This window comes from Centrocercus urophasianus, unplaced genomic scaffold (genome assembly GCF_019232065.1).
Source record: "Centrocercus urophasianus isolate 14NV4802_14NV808 unplaced genomic scaffold, USGS_Curo_1.0 seq_23, whole genome shotgun sequence".
NCBI lineage: Eukaryota > Metazoa > Chordata > Aves > Galliformes > Phasianidae > Centrocercus > Centrocercus urophasianus.
The window spans coordinates 12,585,005-12,602,300 of record NW_024884789.1 but is presented as its reverse complement, the minus strand read 5'-3'; the positions used below and the strand labels follow the sequence as shown (position 1 = coordinate 12,602,300).

Below are 17,296 nucleotides of genomic sequence, written 5' to 3'. Positions count from 1 at the left end.
AAAGAAAATAAACATGGATTAAAGTATCACATCTGAAGATATGCTTAAAACTAAAGGTTGTACAATTATAATTACACATAGCTGTATTTGTATTTATTTTTATCCAACTGTAGCAAGCCAAAGTTTCTACCATTTTGTAAATGCTTATATCTTTGGCTTTTTTGCAGTACTGATCCTTTCCTTTTCAGACTGCCAGTATCTCAGCTTTTAAATAATTATGTACTTCATTCTTTATGAAGCACCACAATGACAGCATAATACTGACGGCACAATTGCTAACACATCCACATGTTACTTGCTCTACAGTTAGGAGATGAGGAGAAAAGTTTTCTGCTTTAAAAAGAGCATGTACTCAAGGAAATTGTCTAAAACCTTTATGATACGTGAAAGTAGCAAGAGGCTGTTTAGGTGAAACTATTATAATTCCTTTTGCTTACAACTCATCAATCAGAAGTATTTTGTTCTCTTAGAGTTTTGATTATCTTTTTGCCAAACAACGAAGGATTAATTTTGTTCTGACTTTTTTCCTTTGTACTTGTGTCCTGTAGTTGTAACAAGAAACACCGGAAGTATTTTTCATAATTGCATTTCAAACAAGTTTGTTAAGGGGAGAGTGCAATATAAGAGAAGTTTTTAAGCAAAAAAAATAATCTATTAAAATCCTCTTTACGTGCGGGGAAAAAAAACAACTGAAATTTGAAACCAGTTTACTCTCATAGCTTTTCCAATTACGGTACAAGTATAAGCAGATCTTTAAAAGACTAGATTGATTTTGTAGCAAAATCTACATGCTTAAAGCTAAAAACTTCAAGACTGTGGCTGGTTCCCCATACACCTATGTCATTTAAATCTGCAATTTGGCTCATACAAAAGAAGAAAAGAATGTCAGACTTGGGTTGTGGTTTTTTGTTTTGTTTTGTTTTTTTATAAATAGCTGTGTGCTTTTTTTTTTTTCCTGAATCAAAAATATTTCTACATTCTGAATTTACTCAGCAGCAGACACTAAAAGAGCAGCAGGTCATGAATGGAATCCTTGTCATATCACTGAGATACATCCATTTCTGAAACACTGCAGTTATCTATCTGTCCAAGAAATCATTTCCCTCGCAGTATTACATTGATTATCCTAATGAAAAATGAAACACTGAAGTACACTGATGGAGATCCGTCTCTCCTGATGAATTAAGAAAACCAAACAGTGGTAGCCAACATACATTGATTGGTAAACTATCTGAACATAATTCTAGGTCAAAGGTTAAAATTAATCACTGAAGTTATGAGACATTACCTCATCCTGCATTCTAATGGTTGTCAGGCGTGATTTTTCTACCTCAAGGTTTTTTTCTTTCAATTGTCTCTGCACATCTGCAAGTTCTCTGCGATTTTTCTCCTTGTATTCATCAAGCTGGTTCTGAAGCTCCACAGTTGATGTTCTTGAGGCCTCCACTATTTCAGCCATCTGGGAAAAATGGACAGATTTTTTCTCCCTAACACAGTGCTATGAAAGGTTCTGTCATGATTAATCCACTAAAAGATGTTTGTCTCAAGCTTCAGTGTTCAAGCCAGAGTTCCCAAACAAATATTTATCAAACATTTACAGTGAAATGTAGTAACGCTTCAGTATATGAATATTAAATTGCATTGTTTACACACAGATGGCAAACTAAGGCTCTAATGCAAAAGCAATTTGAAAATCAGTTGTCAGTCTTTGAAACAGAGCTGATCCAGGATGAGCTTTGGTCTGCAGTAAATTGGAACTAAAATCTAGGATTTTATTTTAACAAAGCTATTTTACAAAAGCGTTCTGAGATAGCAGTGTTCCAACTACATTTCCAGCCCTGAGAGCTTGTATTAATAGTCTTTAAGAGGAAGAAACTACAAGTTTGCATTTCATTTATTTTTACGTTTTTTTTTTTTTTAATGTTTGCAATTTGGCAGCTCATTTGCTTCTGCCTATTAAATTTTTAGACCCCTGCAGCCTCTTTTGAGTGAACTCATACCTCCTCCTGTAAGTTTTCAACCGTCTTGTTCAGTTGCCATCGTTCATTTTCCATTTCATTCTTTATCTTCTCCAGCTGTTCCTTCTGGTGAGTTTCATCTTTTAACTGTTGGGTTAACTGCTGCCGTTCCTGAGAAATACAGCGGATGTTCTCCTGCAGTAGATTAAAATACATATATAATTAAATGTTGAGCCTCTTTTCTAGCAGCTTAAAGATATTTTATATAGTACACCTGTGCAGCAATAATGCCACCAGTTTTTTCAAAATTAACACAAATTAAATAGCTTAAAAAAAAGTTAACAGAGTTACAATTTGCTAGGCAGTGTAGGATAAACAATATTTTAGTGATGCTTTATCACTGTTGTATATTCTGGATCACTACTGCAACATTCATAGGAAAAAAACATGGTCCCTTTTCATGGTTCCATTATATGCAAACGCACATTCTTCTGCAATTGCACGCATGTTGGCAAGTCCAACCTCCTACACAAGTTTTAATACTCATTTCTGGTTTCAAATTTTCCAATACATTCCACTTCATGTGTCCCTTACAAGTATTTTCAACAACAAAATTCACTTTCCTACAAAATGAAATAATAAAATAATGAAATAAAATGCAACATTTCTACTGTGAGTGAAAAATAATAATTGTGGGTTTTTTTTTCCCATTGCTGTGCTTCGAAAAAAAAGAGCGTGTCCAGCAGGTCGAGGGAGGTGATCCTCCCCCTCTACTCTGCCCTGATAAGACCTCATCTGGAGTACTGTGTCCAGTTCTGGGCTCCCCAGTACAAAAAAGACAAGGATCTCTTGGAAAGAGTCCAGCGGAGGGCCACGAAGATGGTGAGGGCCTGGAGCATCTCTCCTATGAGGAAAGGCTGAGTGAACTGGGTCTGTTCAGCCTTGAGAAAAGGAGACTGAGAGGGGACCTGATCCAGGTCTATAAATATCTAAGGTGTGGGGGGCAGAATGGCGAGGCCAGATTGTTTTCAGTGGTGAGTGGAGACAGGACAAGGGGAAACGGCTGGAAACTGCAGCATAGGAAGTTCTGCACCAATGTGCGCAAGAACTTCTTTACAGTGAGGTGACGGAGCACTGGAACAGGCTGCCCAGGGAGGTGGTGGAGTCTCCTTCTCTGGAGATGTTCAAGACCTGCCTGGATGCCGACCTGTGCGACCTGCTGTAGGGAACCTGCTTTGGCAGGGGGTTGGACTCGATGATCTCTGGAGGTCCCTTCCAACCCCTACAATTCTGTGATTCTGTGATAGCACTTACACACTCTCATCATAAGGCTGTCTTGTTTTGACAGACACACGAATAGAACTTTGCTGCATCTGGCACAGAAATTCCCTTCCTAAAGATTTGGCATTGATCTTCAAAACATACCTTCATATCTAGACTACATTTTGAATGATCTGCAGAGGCACATTGCATGCTCACGTACCAGGAGCATATGCAAACAGACTATATATTTCTGTTACCATATTCAGGATGTGTGTTTAAGAATTTACCACCCTCCAGTTTCTAAATACTGTTCATCAGTAGAATGAGCATCACTAGTTCACTCTAATAAAAGAAAAGCAGGTTATCTTACATCTCTGTGTTGGAATCCTTACTTCTTCCTTCTTCCTTCATAGTAAAATATCTTAATGGCCCTATTGTAAACAGAAACTACAAGATTAAGGAAGAGTTTGTTTTTATGAAGTCTGAGAAGCACCATTAAGCTGACTACCACCAGGTTATGGACAGTTAAAGCTGCTTCAACAGAAAAATGTAAATAATTAAGATCAAAACAAAATCTAAAAAGCATTGCAAAATATAGTTTTAAATTTCAATTTCATTATTACAAATTTAAAGATTTGTTGAACATCTAATACAGATTATTGCACATCAAAATGCTGTAAGTGTGCAAACATTTGTGTTTCTTCAGGCAAGGTAATTTAGAAACACGCAAAAAAATTCCTACTCTTATAACATGAAGATATATTGATAAAATTCATATTCTTATAAGAGAAAAAAATATTGTTAAAAACAATCCATTGTTAAAAACAAGAGTTTCTTTAGATCCCTTAAATCCCTATATAACCTACTAATAAAGACATCTCTAATACAAACAGGAGTTAATGGCAGGTGCTTAAGGAGTGTACACATAAACCAAAAACATGCTGGGGGCTAATAGATGTTATTTTGCAAAGCCTACTTCTGTGACAATTGCACCAAAGGATTTTTAGAACCTTGAAAAGATTGAACTTCAGCATTTCAGTTCTGAAAGCTGCTGAATTCCTGGGACCCTGCTAACACGCCATATTTGAGCAGGCTATAAAAACCTCATGTGCCCTTCCCCAACAGCTTTTCACAGATCATCTACCTTTACTGTTTGTTTACACATCCTTGAGAAACAAACTGCATAGACACAGACGAGTGGAACATACTATGGCAGAATAATGTCGCCAGCAGGAAGTTTTTGCATTTGTAGCACACTGAAAAGGCAATTGAACATCGGAGATAATAAGCTGGTTGAACTCTCTAGTTCAGAGTTATCAACAAAAAATTAATTACCACCATGAGAAGAAATTTATTCTACTAAATAGGGCAATTACCAACTTGATAATAGACGTGAATAAATACAAATATTTAAATAATAAATATAGTAGGCTTAATGCAAGCAAGGTGTCACCTTAATTTCCCTCAGGTCTCGCTAACTTTTGCTTGAATTTCAGATATGTAGTAGATAGAGGCCCTTGAGAATGAAATCTAGCTTTTTCTCCTTTGAGTCATAGTCCTGAGAAGGAACCTGCATTTTTCACATATTGTATCTTCCCATTTTCATCCTCTTTTTTATTTTCACTGAAGGATGCGAAAACAAATCCTAAGAACATTACCAAAAATTAGAGAGCTTTGTGACATTTTACTCATAATTATTCTAACAGAAAATGTAACCCTAGATACGTTCCGAGGAAAAATTTCAGTTTCAGTGAGTTTGCTTTTAATTAGATTAAGAATAAACTGACAGCAGTAATGTTGCTTCAGAGTATCATGGATATTGAAATTCAGGTGATTTGTACTCTGATCTTCCAAAATCTGTTGAAAACTCTCATGCCCACATCTTCCTTGTAGAGCATCACTGTATGCTGAGCCAGTTGGTGTATTTTAAGAATCACAGGACGAAGCGTTTCCTGGACCTAGTAAAGATCTTGTCACTTTCCAGCCACCCATTCTGGTAAATTACATTTTTCAGTTGAAATCTGAGATATCCTATAGGATGTATCATGTTGGTACGGCTGACATTTTTTAATATACTGCAGTACCATATGTGCTGTGGTTAAGGTTCATAAGTCACATGATTTTCTTTATCAAGAGAATTCTCATTAACTTCCAAAAATACTTTCAACAATTCAGAGATTTTAAGATGTATTTTACTTCCTGAAACAGCAGACTAGATAGCAGAGACTAACCTAAACTGATGTTCTAGTACAGAAAATACAATAGAGTACCCAGAGCTGAATGATCATTCAAACTATTAAAAAAGATTTGTAAGAATTTGATAGTTTGTGATTTTTCTCCCTGAAATTTTGACAGAAAAAACTAATAATAAAAAAGATCTAGCAAGAGAATAAATGTGCTTAGATGAGACTGTGGGATTGATGAAGTATTTTAACATTGCAATGATTCTGGCACTTAGAAACAAAGTGTACTTCAAGAAGAATGAGATGCTACTCTGTAGAAAGCAAGGTGACTTAGATAAATGGTAAATTTAAAATTTAAATATTTCTAATTGATCTTTTTCTTACCTGCATATTTTCTAGTTGGCTTTCTAAAGATGTTTTTAATTCCATCAATTCTTTTGCCTCTTTTTCGGCATATTTCAATGCTTCTTCTAATTGTTGATTTTCATCCTGCAAATAAGAGATCCGATATATTTAGAAATAGAGGCACAGCCTCCAGTTTGATACCCACAAAGAACCAGAATTCCTTAAGAAGTCATTCAAAACTGCAAATATTTAGCAACATTCACTGACTGTCTTACACCTCTAATTCCCATTTCTCTATGTAGTAATGCTCACAGATAAACTGAGTTATAATGCATGTTCACCCTTATTTGTAAATTTTTGTTCTTAAAAAAACATATTTCACAAATAAAAAAAGAGACCACTTTAGTGGCTTGTTTTGCTACCTTACCTTATATCTTTTTAATTTTTCCTTCATTGAACTTTCTTCTCCTTTCATATTATCAAATTGTTTGTGCAACTCTTCATTTTTTGTTTCTAGTTCATCAACTGTTCTCTTCAACTGTGTGTTTTCCTCAGTCAGCTTTTTGACTTGATTTTCTATACTACTTCGTACCTCTTCCACAGCATCTCTTTCACTGGCAAGAACAGCAGCATTCTAGTAAAAACAAAAAAAAACAAAAACAAACAAACAAACAAACAAACAATGTTTTTAAAAAAAGCAGAAATAATCACAACTGCTTTCCAACATTTTCACAGACATTTCACACGGCACCACAGAAAACGTAGTTAAGATGCAACATTAAAACACCAACACAGAAATTAAACTCTGTATTAAAGTCTGTATGTATTACAAACGTATTTTTATTTTTCAAAATTACCATCTGAGAACACACAAGGAAGACTTTGTTTCTCCTCTGCCAGCTACATGCTAAAGTAACATTACTTCATTGTCTCATTCCTGCCATCACATATTTTTACTTTAACATCATCTTCCTTGTTGCCCTAAATGATTTTCAATATCACATCCCATTGCTCAATACTTACAAGTAATTAAAAAAAAAAAAAACAATCCTAACAGATATCAAGAGCCTTACGGGCATTTAAGAAATAATATATTCATGAGAAGTGTCTTTCACAACAACAAAATTTAGGCAACCTTGTCCCATTGCCCTTTTCAGGCTATAATGTTCAGCACTCTACATCCATGTAACTATTTGTGGAGCTGCAAAGAACTACAGCTTAGGCAACAAAAATAAGAATTTATGTTACATGTATATGCATTATGCATAAAATGTCATATATTATATATCATATATACATGATCTTGACTAAAACAGAAGGGGCACACTGGCAGTTAGAAGTGTTCCAGGAAAAAAAGTCCCAATCTATTTAAAAACATGGTTCCACAACAGTCAACACCAGCATAGTGGGGCACACAGCAAGCAGGCAGGAGCAAACAGCAAACTACAAGTGCCTTACAGCGTTGTTGGTGCAGCTTTATCTGCATATCATAAAATCCACACTTGGGGCTGTGTTTATTTAACACAAGTTCTGCTTGATTTTCAGTGACTGTCTCAGGACAGAAGGCGTTCAGCTACTCAGTCCAGCTTGTATTCAAAAAGATACAATTTGTGGAATTTTTTTTTTTGAGAAATAAATCAATAAACAGCACAAAGACAAAATTACAACGAACCATTCATCATAGTTTATCACATGTGGTTACAGAATTTTTGGCAAGGCAACTGGCTGCAGCATGCAACTTCTCAGAGATAATTATCACCTTAGTTTCACCACTTACCTGCCCCTAAAACACACACTATCATTTAAAAGGTCATGCATTTTGTTTGTTGCTACTGAGGAAACCACGAGAGGAAGTATGTGTCTATACTGTTACAGTACTACACAGAGCAGGTATGTTCTTGTAAGCATCTAATTCTGTGATGTGAAGGGCTTGAAGTGTTTAATTTCTGGTCTTCATTGACTTGTCAGTCACAGTCCCCTCAAAAAAGACAAACAACCAACCAACCAAACAAAAAGAAAAATCATGATACAATTTGTGGTTCTTGTCCCTGAGTGTTCAAGGTCTCATATAAAGCAATACTCTGTACAAAGATCCAGTTCTCATGTACAGGTCCACTGTCTACTACATTAAGACCTTACATTAGAGCATCAGAACAGCCATATGACTCAGCCTAGACAATTGTTCTCTCCAGCAGCAGCCAAAACAGATATTTGGGGGCGGGGGGGAGAAGAAAAGAAAAAAGAAAACAAGAGAAGAACTATAAAGCAAGCTTTTCTCCATCATATTTGCTACCTCCTAGATCTTACTGTTCTTCTCCCCATGCATCATCCAGTAATTTCCCTAATCTTTTCCAAATCCATCTGTATCTTTGGTTTCTACATTATCTGGTGGCAACAGGTAACTGCACACTAATTACTGAGGCACAGTATTTTTGCATGTAAAATCATGTTTATCTGAATGAAAACATATCCTCCAGAGCAGTTTGGCAAGAAGCTATTTTCCTCTGTTTCATGGAAAAAAATATATATATACATATATATATATATATATATATATATATATCTCCAGTTATTTTTTATTCTATTTTCTCATTCCTCATTACTTCCCCCGCCCCAAATGGAAAAGTGAAGTTATGTAAAAGAGTGTTTACAAAGTGTGCCCTCACTAGATTGTTTTCTAGTGAGCAAAAGCTTTAAAAAACATGCAAATTACTTTGATAAAGCAGTAACTCAGAAAACACTCAGACTGTCTACAGGGTCAATGAACTTAGTATAAAAAGGCTGACAAGTCCTGGTCTTTCAAAAATACTGAAAAAAAAAAAAAAAAACAAACCTTGTTCTAATTACACAAGTTTAAAAGCTTGAAATAAATCTCTGTTGGTGCTTTAACTTCTCACATACTTTTTAATAGCATTTATATATTCCTTTAATTTTTGCTGTTTGCATACAACAAAGTTTTACTAATTAACAAGCATTCTACCAGTGGCTCCTTTTTGTCTGATTTCTCCTTTCTGGAGCTGAGTGAAAGCAGCTGAGGCATGCTGGGGAGTTCAGGGAAAGGAATGTTGATTTGTCTGTTCTTTTTCATCCAAACGCCTACACAGCGCTGTGCAGTAGGAGAGGACTACAGCAAACCCATGCTGTACCTACAGATTCCATACCTCACCAATCATTCTTTGATCCACAAACAACCAAACAACCTCCTTAAGTATACATACTTTTATTCATTTATTTTGAAAAGAATAGGTTTAAAATTAGGTTCAGCCTCAATGAAGCTGTAATATCCAGATAGAGATCTGTTCCCACCTGTCTTTTGCTGTATGCATCTTAAGATACCCACTAAAACTTAACTGAACTGGTATTATTTCTCCTTTCTCACAATTTATTTCACTAAATTAGCAAGACACAGGATGAATATATATAAAAGATTAAGTAATATTAAGAATAAGTTGCAAACAAAATCTATTGGCCTCGTTTAAGATCCTGGAAACCAAAAAACCCCAGCCTTACAAGTATCTTCAATTTGATAATGAAATTTAACAAAGTCAAAATACATATTTAGAATTTATATGTTCTTTGAGTGGACAATGAGCATGCAGTATATCACTTCTCTGAAGAACTAAAATCACATGGCTTGGTTTAGATAGGGAAAAAAATGCCTGTCTTAATTTTTTTCCAATATAATGAGAATTGCATGCAGAGCTCTTCCAAAGCACAAGTACAAATTAAGCTTCTGAATTACAAATAGTTTTTGGCAATACACGCCAAGTCCTGCAGCACATTATAACAGAAAGTTCAGTTACCAAAAAACTCTGCATCTCTTCCCTTTTCTCCTTTTCTTCACAGTTAGTCTTACCTTACACACTCCACCTTCTATGTCATCTCATGCCTTCTTTTGGAATGACCGATAAAAACATCAGAAAAGCATCAGAGTATCACAAGAACAGCTATGCAAAGGAAATGAGCACTGCAGTGCAGTTTTGACAGACTACCTCAGGACACCATCACAGGAGAAGGCGACAGGGGCAATTCTTTGCCCATACAATAAACAACTACAAAATGTTAAGGCTAGCAACTATTAAGACATACATGAACACCGCTGTATCAGAGATCACTGTACCCTATGACACAGGTCACTGACCCACACATTCAAAAAAAGGATTTGAAAACTGCTTGCAAATGTATTGAGTTAGAATGAGTTATGGCAAAGGAGATGAAAGCAAAAGAATTAACAGAACACTGAATTTAGCAAGTACAGATCAGAAATCAAAGAGACAGAGAGCCACACATACAGATTAAGCTGTAGATGCATACTCTTTAGCCCATACACAATTTACTTTTAATCGTCCTTAATATAGGATCCATAAAAATTAATTACACTACATCAATTAATGAGTGTTCTTGGTACCCATGCATAAAGACTTTACATAGTTACATTCAATATGTGGGGATGCCAGTAAAGCTCTAGCAATTATTTTAACTAAGCTTATAGAAGTTAAGCTCATGGTAACAGAACTGGGTAAAGTTCATGAAGTACTCATTTAAGTTGAATATGAAACATTAACAAACATGCTGCTAATATAACGTGATCTTTAATTCACTGAACTGTGGATAACCCTCTTCTGAGAGCTAAAATGAGATTATGTAAACAGGTACAGAGCACAAAACAGATAAAACTGGTTAAACAAGATTCCCAGTGACAAAAGCTGGAATGAAATACAGTATATTCAGGCATATTTGCCATAGAAAAAAAAAAGGGGGGGATGGACAGACGGACAATTAAAGTACTGAAGGGGATTCTGTGGATATTAAAATTGTCATTTTTCAATTCCAAGAATACAGTTTATTGCCTACGATATATAAAATATGCTTATTTCTTCTTATTTCCAATTCCTAAGTTTTGCATTATGTTTTAATAAAATAACTTCTTACTGTAATTCACATCAAAGTAAGGTAAAAACTACAACAATTTCCTTCTGTTTGACTGTACATTCTTCGTCTTTCCTTCCAATCTGTGTATTCCTGCTCTGTTTTTCAGGGCATGCAGTACCTTCTACAGTTTGTCTGTTTTGTATCCAGATTCTCATATGTTCTATCTCTGAAAGAGTAACACTTTCATCTTGGTACCCCTTTCAGGCAAGTCTTACACTCATACCATCTTGGTCTTTATTTTTAATATATTTTATTGTACTTTTTTGTTATATTATGCTTTATCAAACTGTAGCTTTATCATATTTAAATTCATGACTTAAGAATGAACAAGCTTAATCATCAGACTTCAGCTACTGATGTTAGGTAAAATAATTTGGAAATGGGTGCAAATTTGTGAGAAAAATAAAATAATAACAAATAATAATAATAAAAAAAAAAACCTGTCTGGAAAAAAGTAGACATAGTTGTAATGATGTACTTGAATGCAAAGATCTCCACGACTGCTTGAAGATACACTACGTTTGCGTTACCACAGATATAGGTGCTCAGCTCCTTAAGAGAGATAAAAGTGCTTGTTATTTGTTTCTTTTATCAATTATGACACGACAGTGAATGCAAGCCACAAGCTACACCTAGAAAGGGGAATATCATATGAGTATCAGTAGAATACAGTACTAAGTACTAAACTGCTACTGAAAAAAAAATCCTCATATAGTAGACTCATTTATTTCCTTTCTTCATAGCGAAGTACTTCTATAGCACTGGTCTTACACAGTCGCATCAATTTAATTGAAAGTGTCTGTAATCAAATTCACTGAAGAAATTGTTACTTTTTGTGTAGACACACTAACTAAATTAAAAAGAAGCAAAGGCATTTGGCAGAGCTTAAATAGATAACCTACATCACAAGTGTAGCACAAGTTCAATAAAAACAGATTAATAAAAACAGACAGGAACTCGTGCCTTACTGTATGACAGCATCTGCATGCAATCTGCTGAATCTGACCATTCCATGCAAATTTTTTTGCAATGGTGTTTAAGATGCTTTTGTTCAATTCCCCCACAAATAAAACAGCTTCTGCTTTGTGAGCCATATCACACATGCAGTAACTTGATTTACTAGCCCAGCAGTGGTCCTCTTACACAGTACATATACACACAGAACACACATATACACACATGAAAACTGTTATCATAAATCTCTAAAAAGTTCAATCCCAGTATCAGTCACTGAGCATTCCTGTAGGACTTAAGGTAGCCAATAAGATTTTAAGATTTTAAAGTCGTAAGGCAAAGTACTGTTTAAAAGAAACCAGATACCGTTACTGAAAGGCCATAGTTACAGTGTCTATACATTATAGCTTATTAAATATGGAGCAATTAAGTTTACCATTCTGAGTAACTGCACACAGCTTTCAGAAAACAGTGCCATAGACTCAAAGCACCATACATAAAACAAGTTATCAAATTCTAGAAGAAAAAAAAAACAGTTTCTGACAAGAAAAAAAATATCATACATAAAGAAAAATAATCTACAGTGGTCCTTATAAACAACTAAAAAATGTATAACCTTCTACATTTTAATATTGAAACACAGAGGATTAGTCAATCAGTTTAGGAGGCAAGCGCAGATTTTGAGCAGCCACTTCAGAATTAGAAACGAAAAGAAGATAAACTTCTCTGCCAAAACAAAGACATAGGTGGATGAGAGATACGTTTCTTCTTAAATATACATTATGAAGGCAAAACCTAGCACATTTCCAAACTGATAAACTATTGTGGCAATGGAAGGATCTACAATCACCGCCGAGTTATTTTGATATGGCATGTGTCTTAAAACCACGTGCGCAACTGAGATAAAACTTTTTTCTTAGTAGAAAAAACTACATTTGTGAGCACGCTATTAAGCTTCATAATTAATTCAGTGCCAGCACTTTCCATTTTGCCCTGCAGAATTTGCCTCACTGAACAGACATTACGTATATAATAAAAACAGAAGTTTATAGAACTACCTCACACACAAAGTTAAGGATTCTGAAAACTAGAAATGCAAGTTACACACTTTTGTTCTGTTTCCTTGGGATGCACAACTCACATGTTTTGTACAGACAAACCATTATAGAACCTTTTGTGGTTAAAACTGACTTGACTTCACCTCCTAGTAAATGACGTAGGATATACTGGTAAATTTTGTACGCTACTTCTAACACAGATATCCTGATGAGTGCAATGAGTGTATTGTACTGAGCACCTATATCCATGGTAACACAAATTAATGAGCGTAACCTCTTCATGCTGCTGCTACTATGGCCTAAGTCCTAATTTGCTTAACCCAGTTTCTAAAATTTTCTGAAACTACACTGAATTAAGCCACAATTTCCTTTCAGTTACACAGCAGATTTAAAGGTAGCTATTCTACATATTAGAAGCTCCACTAAACAGGTCAGAGTTTAATTTTAACCCGAATAAATGAATAAAACAAATCTGACATCTAAATGTCAAATAGATATAAATCTGTATAAATTTGACAAATAAATTTGAATAAGTCCATGGATGCCACAGCAAAATGATTCGCACCAAAATCTTAATGGGAATGAAAAAAAGAACCAGAAAGCCACAAGAGTAGAAGGAAGTTGCACTGAAAGCAGAAGAATAGAAATAATAAATACATATTTACTAAAGCTCTATTTTCTCTAACACCTAAAACTAAACCCAAACTTCCAGCTGTTCATCTCTACCCTGTTAGCAACAAGTATCTGTAAAATTCTTGGGGAAGATCTCCTCTTCAGTCTTCATTGATCCAGAGAACTACAAAGCACTATTCACCTCTGGGAGCTTAAGCAGCAGAGGACTCCGTGTCATCAATTACATCACCTTGGAGTTTTACACTTGTTTGCATATAATATTATAGCACATTTAAGCACATCATGCCATTCAGTAGCATCCTCCACAGGATCACTGGCTTGCTTACTGTAAAATCAGGCAATATCTATTAAAAAAGTCAAGGTTTACAATGAAACTAGATGTTGCTGCTGAAGTAAAGCTGTGCTGCAGAAATTAATGAGGCAGTTAAGAGAAAGGTCTCACAGTTAAGGTGCTTGAATGGAGGAGTAGCCCTAGAAAAATCTGCTATTCTCATCTCTGCCAAAGAGTTCATGAGGCAAGTTACCTTATCCAGGCTTTCCAGACGGCCTCAATAACTGCATACCCCTTCATTTTCTTAGTGCTTGATTTGAGTCACTACTGTTTCATTTCTAAAGACATAAGCACACAGTCCCAACTGAAGTAAACAAAAATTGTACCTTGAACATGTCAAGAAATATGTAACGTTTAAAATTATTTTAATCTAGGCTTCTCAAATGGAACAAGGACACTCATGATTCTTCTGGCAGTAACCTCTCTTCTTTCTACTTTCCTACAGTTAATTTGGTGAATAAAATTTCACACTCAACTTGCAGCTACATGGAGAAGAAGGTTTGTTTTTTTTTTTTTTTTTTTTAAGAAACAAGTTATGTAACTGTCTTCTAAACAAGTATTTAATGGTGTGCTCTAAGTTGAGGAACAAACCAAAGTCTGAAAAATACTGATAAAATACAATGTTTGAATATTATTAAGTACAAAGCTACTTTTAATTTATAGCAGACTAGAAGAAAATGAGAGAATGCACGTGCATATACAAGTGTACTGTACGATTTGGTTTGCACACCTGATCTGTAAAGCTCAGGCTTACATCTACTCTGCTGAGCCCACATAGTCACAGTTGCTGGAGTACACATGCAGGCCACATTCAGTCTTCAGCTTTGGACCTAAGGAATTTACTCTGCATAAGAAAACTCCAGCAAGAATTCAGTTCCCTCACTTTTCATCCAGCTCCTTCCAAGTGTTTTGCCTGATAAGAAGTTTATTACATTAAGTCTTTTGTCTTCATGCATATAGTTATATACATGTCTAGAAATATATTAAAATGTATTAACATTACTCAAAACAAAGTTAAAATAAATATTTACGCAACAAAGGAGTTGGAACAATCTTAAAAATTAAAAATGCATTTATATACTCTCCAACCTTAACTTTGGTGAAAGCTGTGAAGAGATTTTAAAAAAAATGCGAGGTAGATCTCAGTATTGAAGATATCAAAATCCTTTCCACTACCCATTATTATGTCAAGAAACATTCTGGAAGCTCTGGAGATTCACATAAAATATTCTTCTGCAATCTGAGTAGAGCAAAAAACTTCTTTGATAGTAATGCAGAAAAAGCTCTGTGGCTCCGCACCTTCTTTTGTACCACACCCTCATCACTGGCAAAAACATGAGAGTGATTGTATAACTGATCATTAAAAAATGGTTTTGGCTGACTTTGGTGTTTTGGCTGGTGGAATTCCCCTTCAGCAGTGGCTATCCAGAGTCTAACCTTTAGAAACTTTTACACAACACAGGAGGAACTAAAGTGAGGGGAAGCTAAGTGTCTCCTTCACAACTTATTCAAATTTTGTCTCAATTTATTAAGCATAATTCAGTCATAATTTCTAACAACATTTATATTTTCATTCAGAACAATGTTTAGCCAAGTAAAATTTTTCATTCTTTAACTGCCTCACTTGAAGTACAAATCTAAAGAATAAATCTCCATTCAAAATGAGCCAGAGCACAAATTAACGTTTTCTAGTGGGAATCAGCAGACTTTGAAGCATCCTTTCCATATTCATCCTTGTGAAATCAAAGGGAATGACATTAAAATCTTTCAAAAATTGTGGTAAAAGAAAATCGTGCCTCACTTTTCTTTGTTCCTGGCAGTAAATGCTTAAGGTATCAAGGAGACGCTGCTAAAAATAAAATCTCAGGGGCCATTTTTTCACTTTGCTGTTGGATGAGTTATTCAGCTTCTTGAACTACACATTTTTATGCTTATATTCATGTGACTTCAGGAATTCAGATCTACCTCAGCTGATCCTGAAAGAGTTGCAGTGACAGAAACATTAAATCCCTTTCTTTTGTCCTTTCCTGTCAGCCATAACCAAGAACTTATACCCAAGGAAAACAGATGAACATTTTGAAAAAGGATCTAAGCGCAGGTAAGAATCAACACAGAGACAGCCCTTAAATTGTAATTCTTACTACTTCTTCAGAGCTTCTGAAATTAGCATTATTCAGGTATGGCCATCTACTTTTTAAAGCTCATGAATACAAATAACAGGTCTTTAATTCTGTTTGTAGTTCCAGAATTTTCACAGTAAGGCAATTATTTTTTACTTCACATATTATTACTTCAAGTAGTCCTGGGATAAGTGATATACTATCACTGGATAATACAATCTTCTGCCTCTAAAAAAGAAGTATGAAACCTGTTTAAAAGCAAAATGAAGTTTTATGGCTACAAAAAAAAAAAAAAAAATTCTGTAAGAAATAAATTATTTACTTTGCTTACTGCTTTTCTACCTTGCACTGATTATATATTTATTCATTCACTTTACAGGAAGGCTTAGCCTACTTTAACACATGGCTCGGGCTCTGGAATTTAGCTATCATTAGTTACATATTAAAAGGGTCAGCGTGTTTCAGTACATCTCTCGCATTGAGGTACAGTGCAAATAACTTGAATCCTCAACTGTACTTCAGAAGGTTATTCAGTAAGCGAATGTATAAACTTATAAGCGGGTCAGACTTCTTCTGCTTACTTTTCAGTCAGACCCATTCCATTAACTGGTTAAAAATTCACTTGTGACAGTTTAAAGACAAGTCTTTTCTTCTTGCCTGACCATTTTCACTAATTTAAACAGAACCATATCTCTAATACTATTTCCAAAACTATTTAAGTTTTGATTGATAAGATGTAATGAAAGATTTAAAGGCCTACAATGTAAAACTGAGAATGAAACCCCTTTTTACAGAGAGTACATTAAACAAGACTACCTGATATAAGCACAACCTAACATTTATGCAGTGAGAATATCCAAACCCAGGAAAGCAACTCAACAACTAGCCATACCCATGTCATATTATCCTCTTAGCTATGAATCAGAACAAACTCACACTGGCTCACATTAGCATTTTATTTTTCAAGGTCAGAAGTTGTTGCAAAAACTAGAGTAAAATATTAACTAGTTAAGTGTTTATATTGTACCCTACTGAATAGATTTGTACAGTCCAATAATTCACACACACACACGTCAACATATACTTTCACAGGGCAAACCCACCTGAATATACATACTCTGTCTTCTGCTGATAAGGATTAAAAATTCTCTTGATATTTAAAAAAAAAAAAAAAAAATACAAAACAAACAAAAAAACCTACCTGACCCCACAGGCTCCCATCAGCTTTCAAGAAGAAAAGAAAAGAAAAAAATTAACCCCATTAAAATAAATAAAGAAAGAATCCAACTTTGTCCCTTTCCCTCCTCAACTCAGACTGAAATAGTTCAAACTGAGTTCACAATGGTATGAAAAGACTACTATACATAAATCTGGTTTTACCTTTACGTTTAGATATGATGCAATCCAACACAAAGAACACCTTACATACAGAAGAGTCTCTGCAATGCCTTGCAAACAGCAGATGTCTTTATCCTCAGTAACATGGGCAACCACAGTTCGATGTTCACAAAGCACAGCA

At 35.0% G+C, this 17,296-nt stretch overlaps 1 protein-coding gene across 5 annotated transcripts in view; it reads right to left on the bottom strand.

Annotated features, from left to right (window-relative positions):
- The window catches only part of CGNL1 (cingulin like 1), a 53,318-nt gene that overhangs the window by 12,849 nt on the left and 23,173 nt on the right, over nucleotides 1-17,296 (bottom strand). For all 5 annotated transcript variants that reach the window (XM_042824403.1, XM_042824407.1, XM_042824404.1 and 2 more), the window contains 4 exons: nucleotides 6,177-6,383; nucleotides 5,789-5,893; nucleotides 2,001-2,153; nucleotides 1,289-1,459 (listed from right to left, as the gene is read on the bottom strand). In XM_042824403.1, coding sequence (XP_042680337.1) covers nucleotides 1,289-1,459; nucleotides 2,001-2,153; nucleotides 5,789-5,893; nucleotides 6,177-6,383 — 636 coding nt within the window. The remainder of the gene's footprint in view (nucleotides 1-1,288; nucleotides 1,460-2,000; nucleotides 2,154-5,788; nucleotides 5,894-6,176; nucleotides 6,384-17,296) is intronic.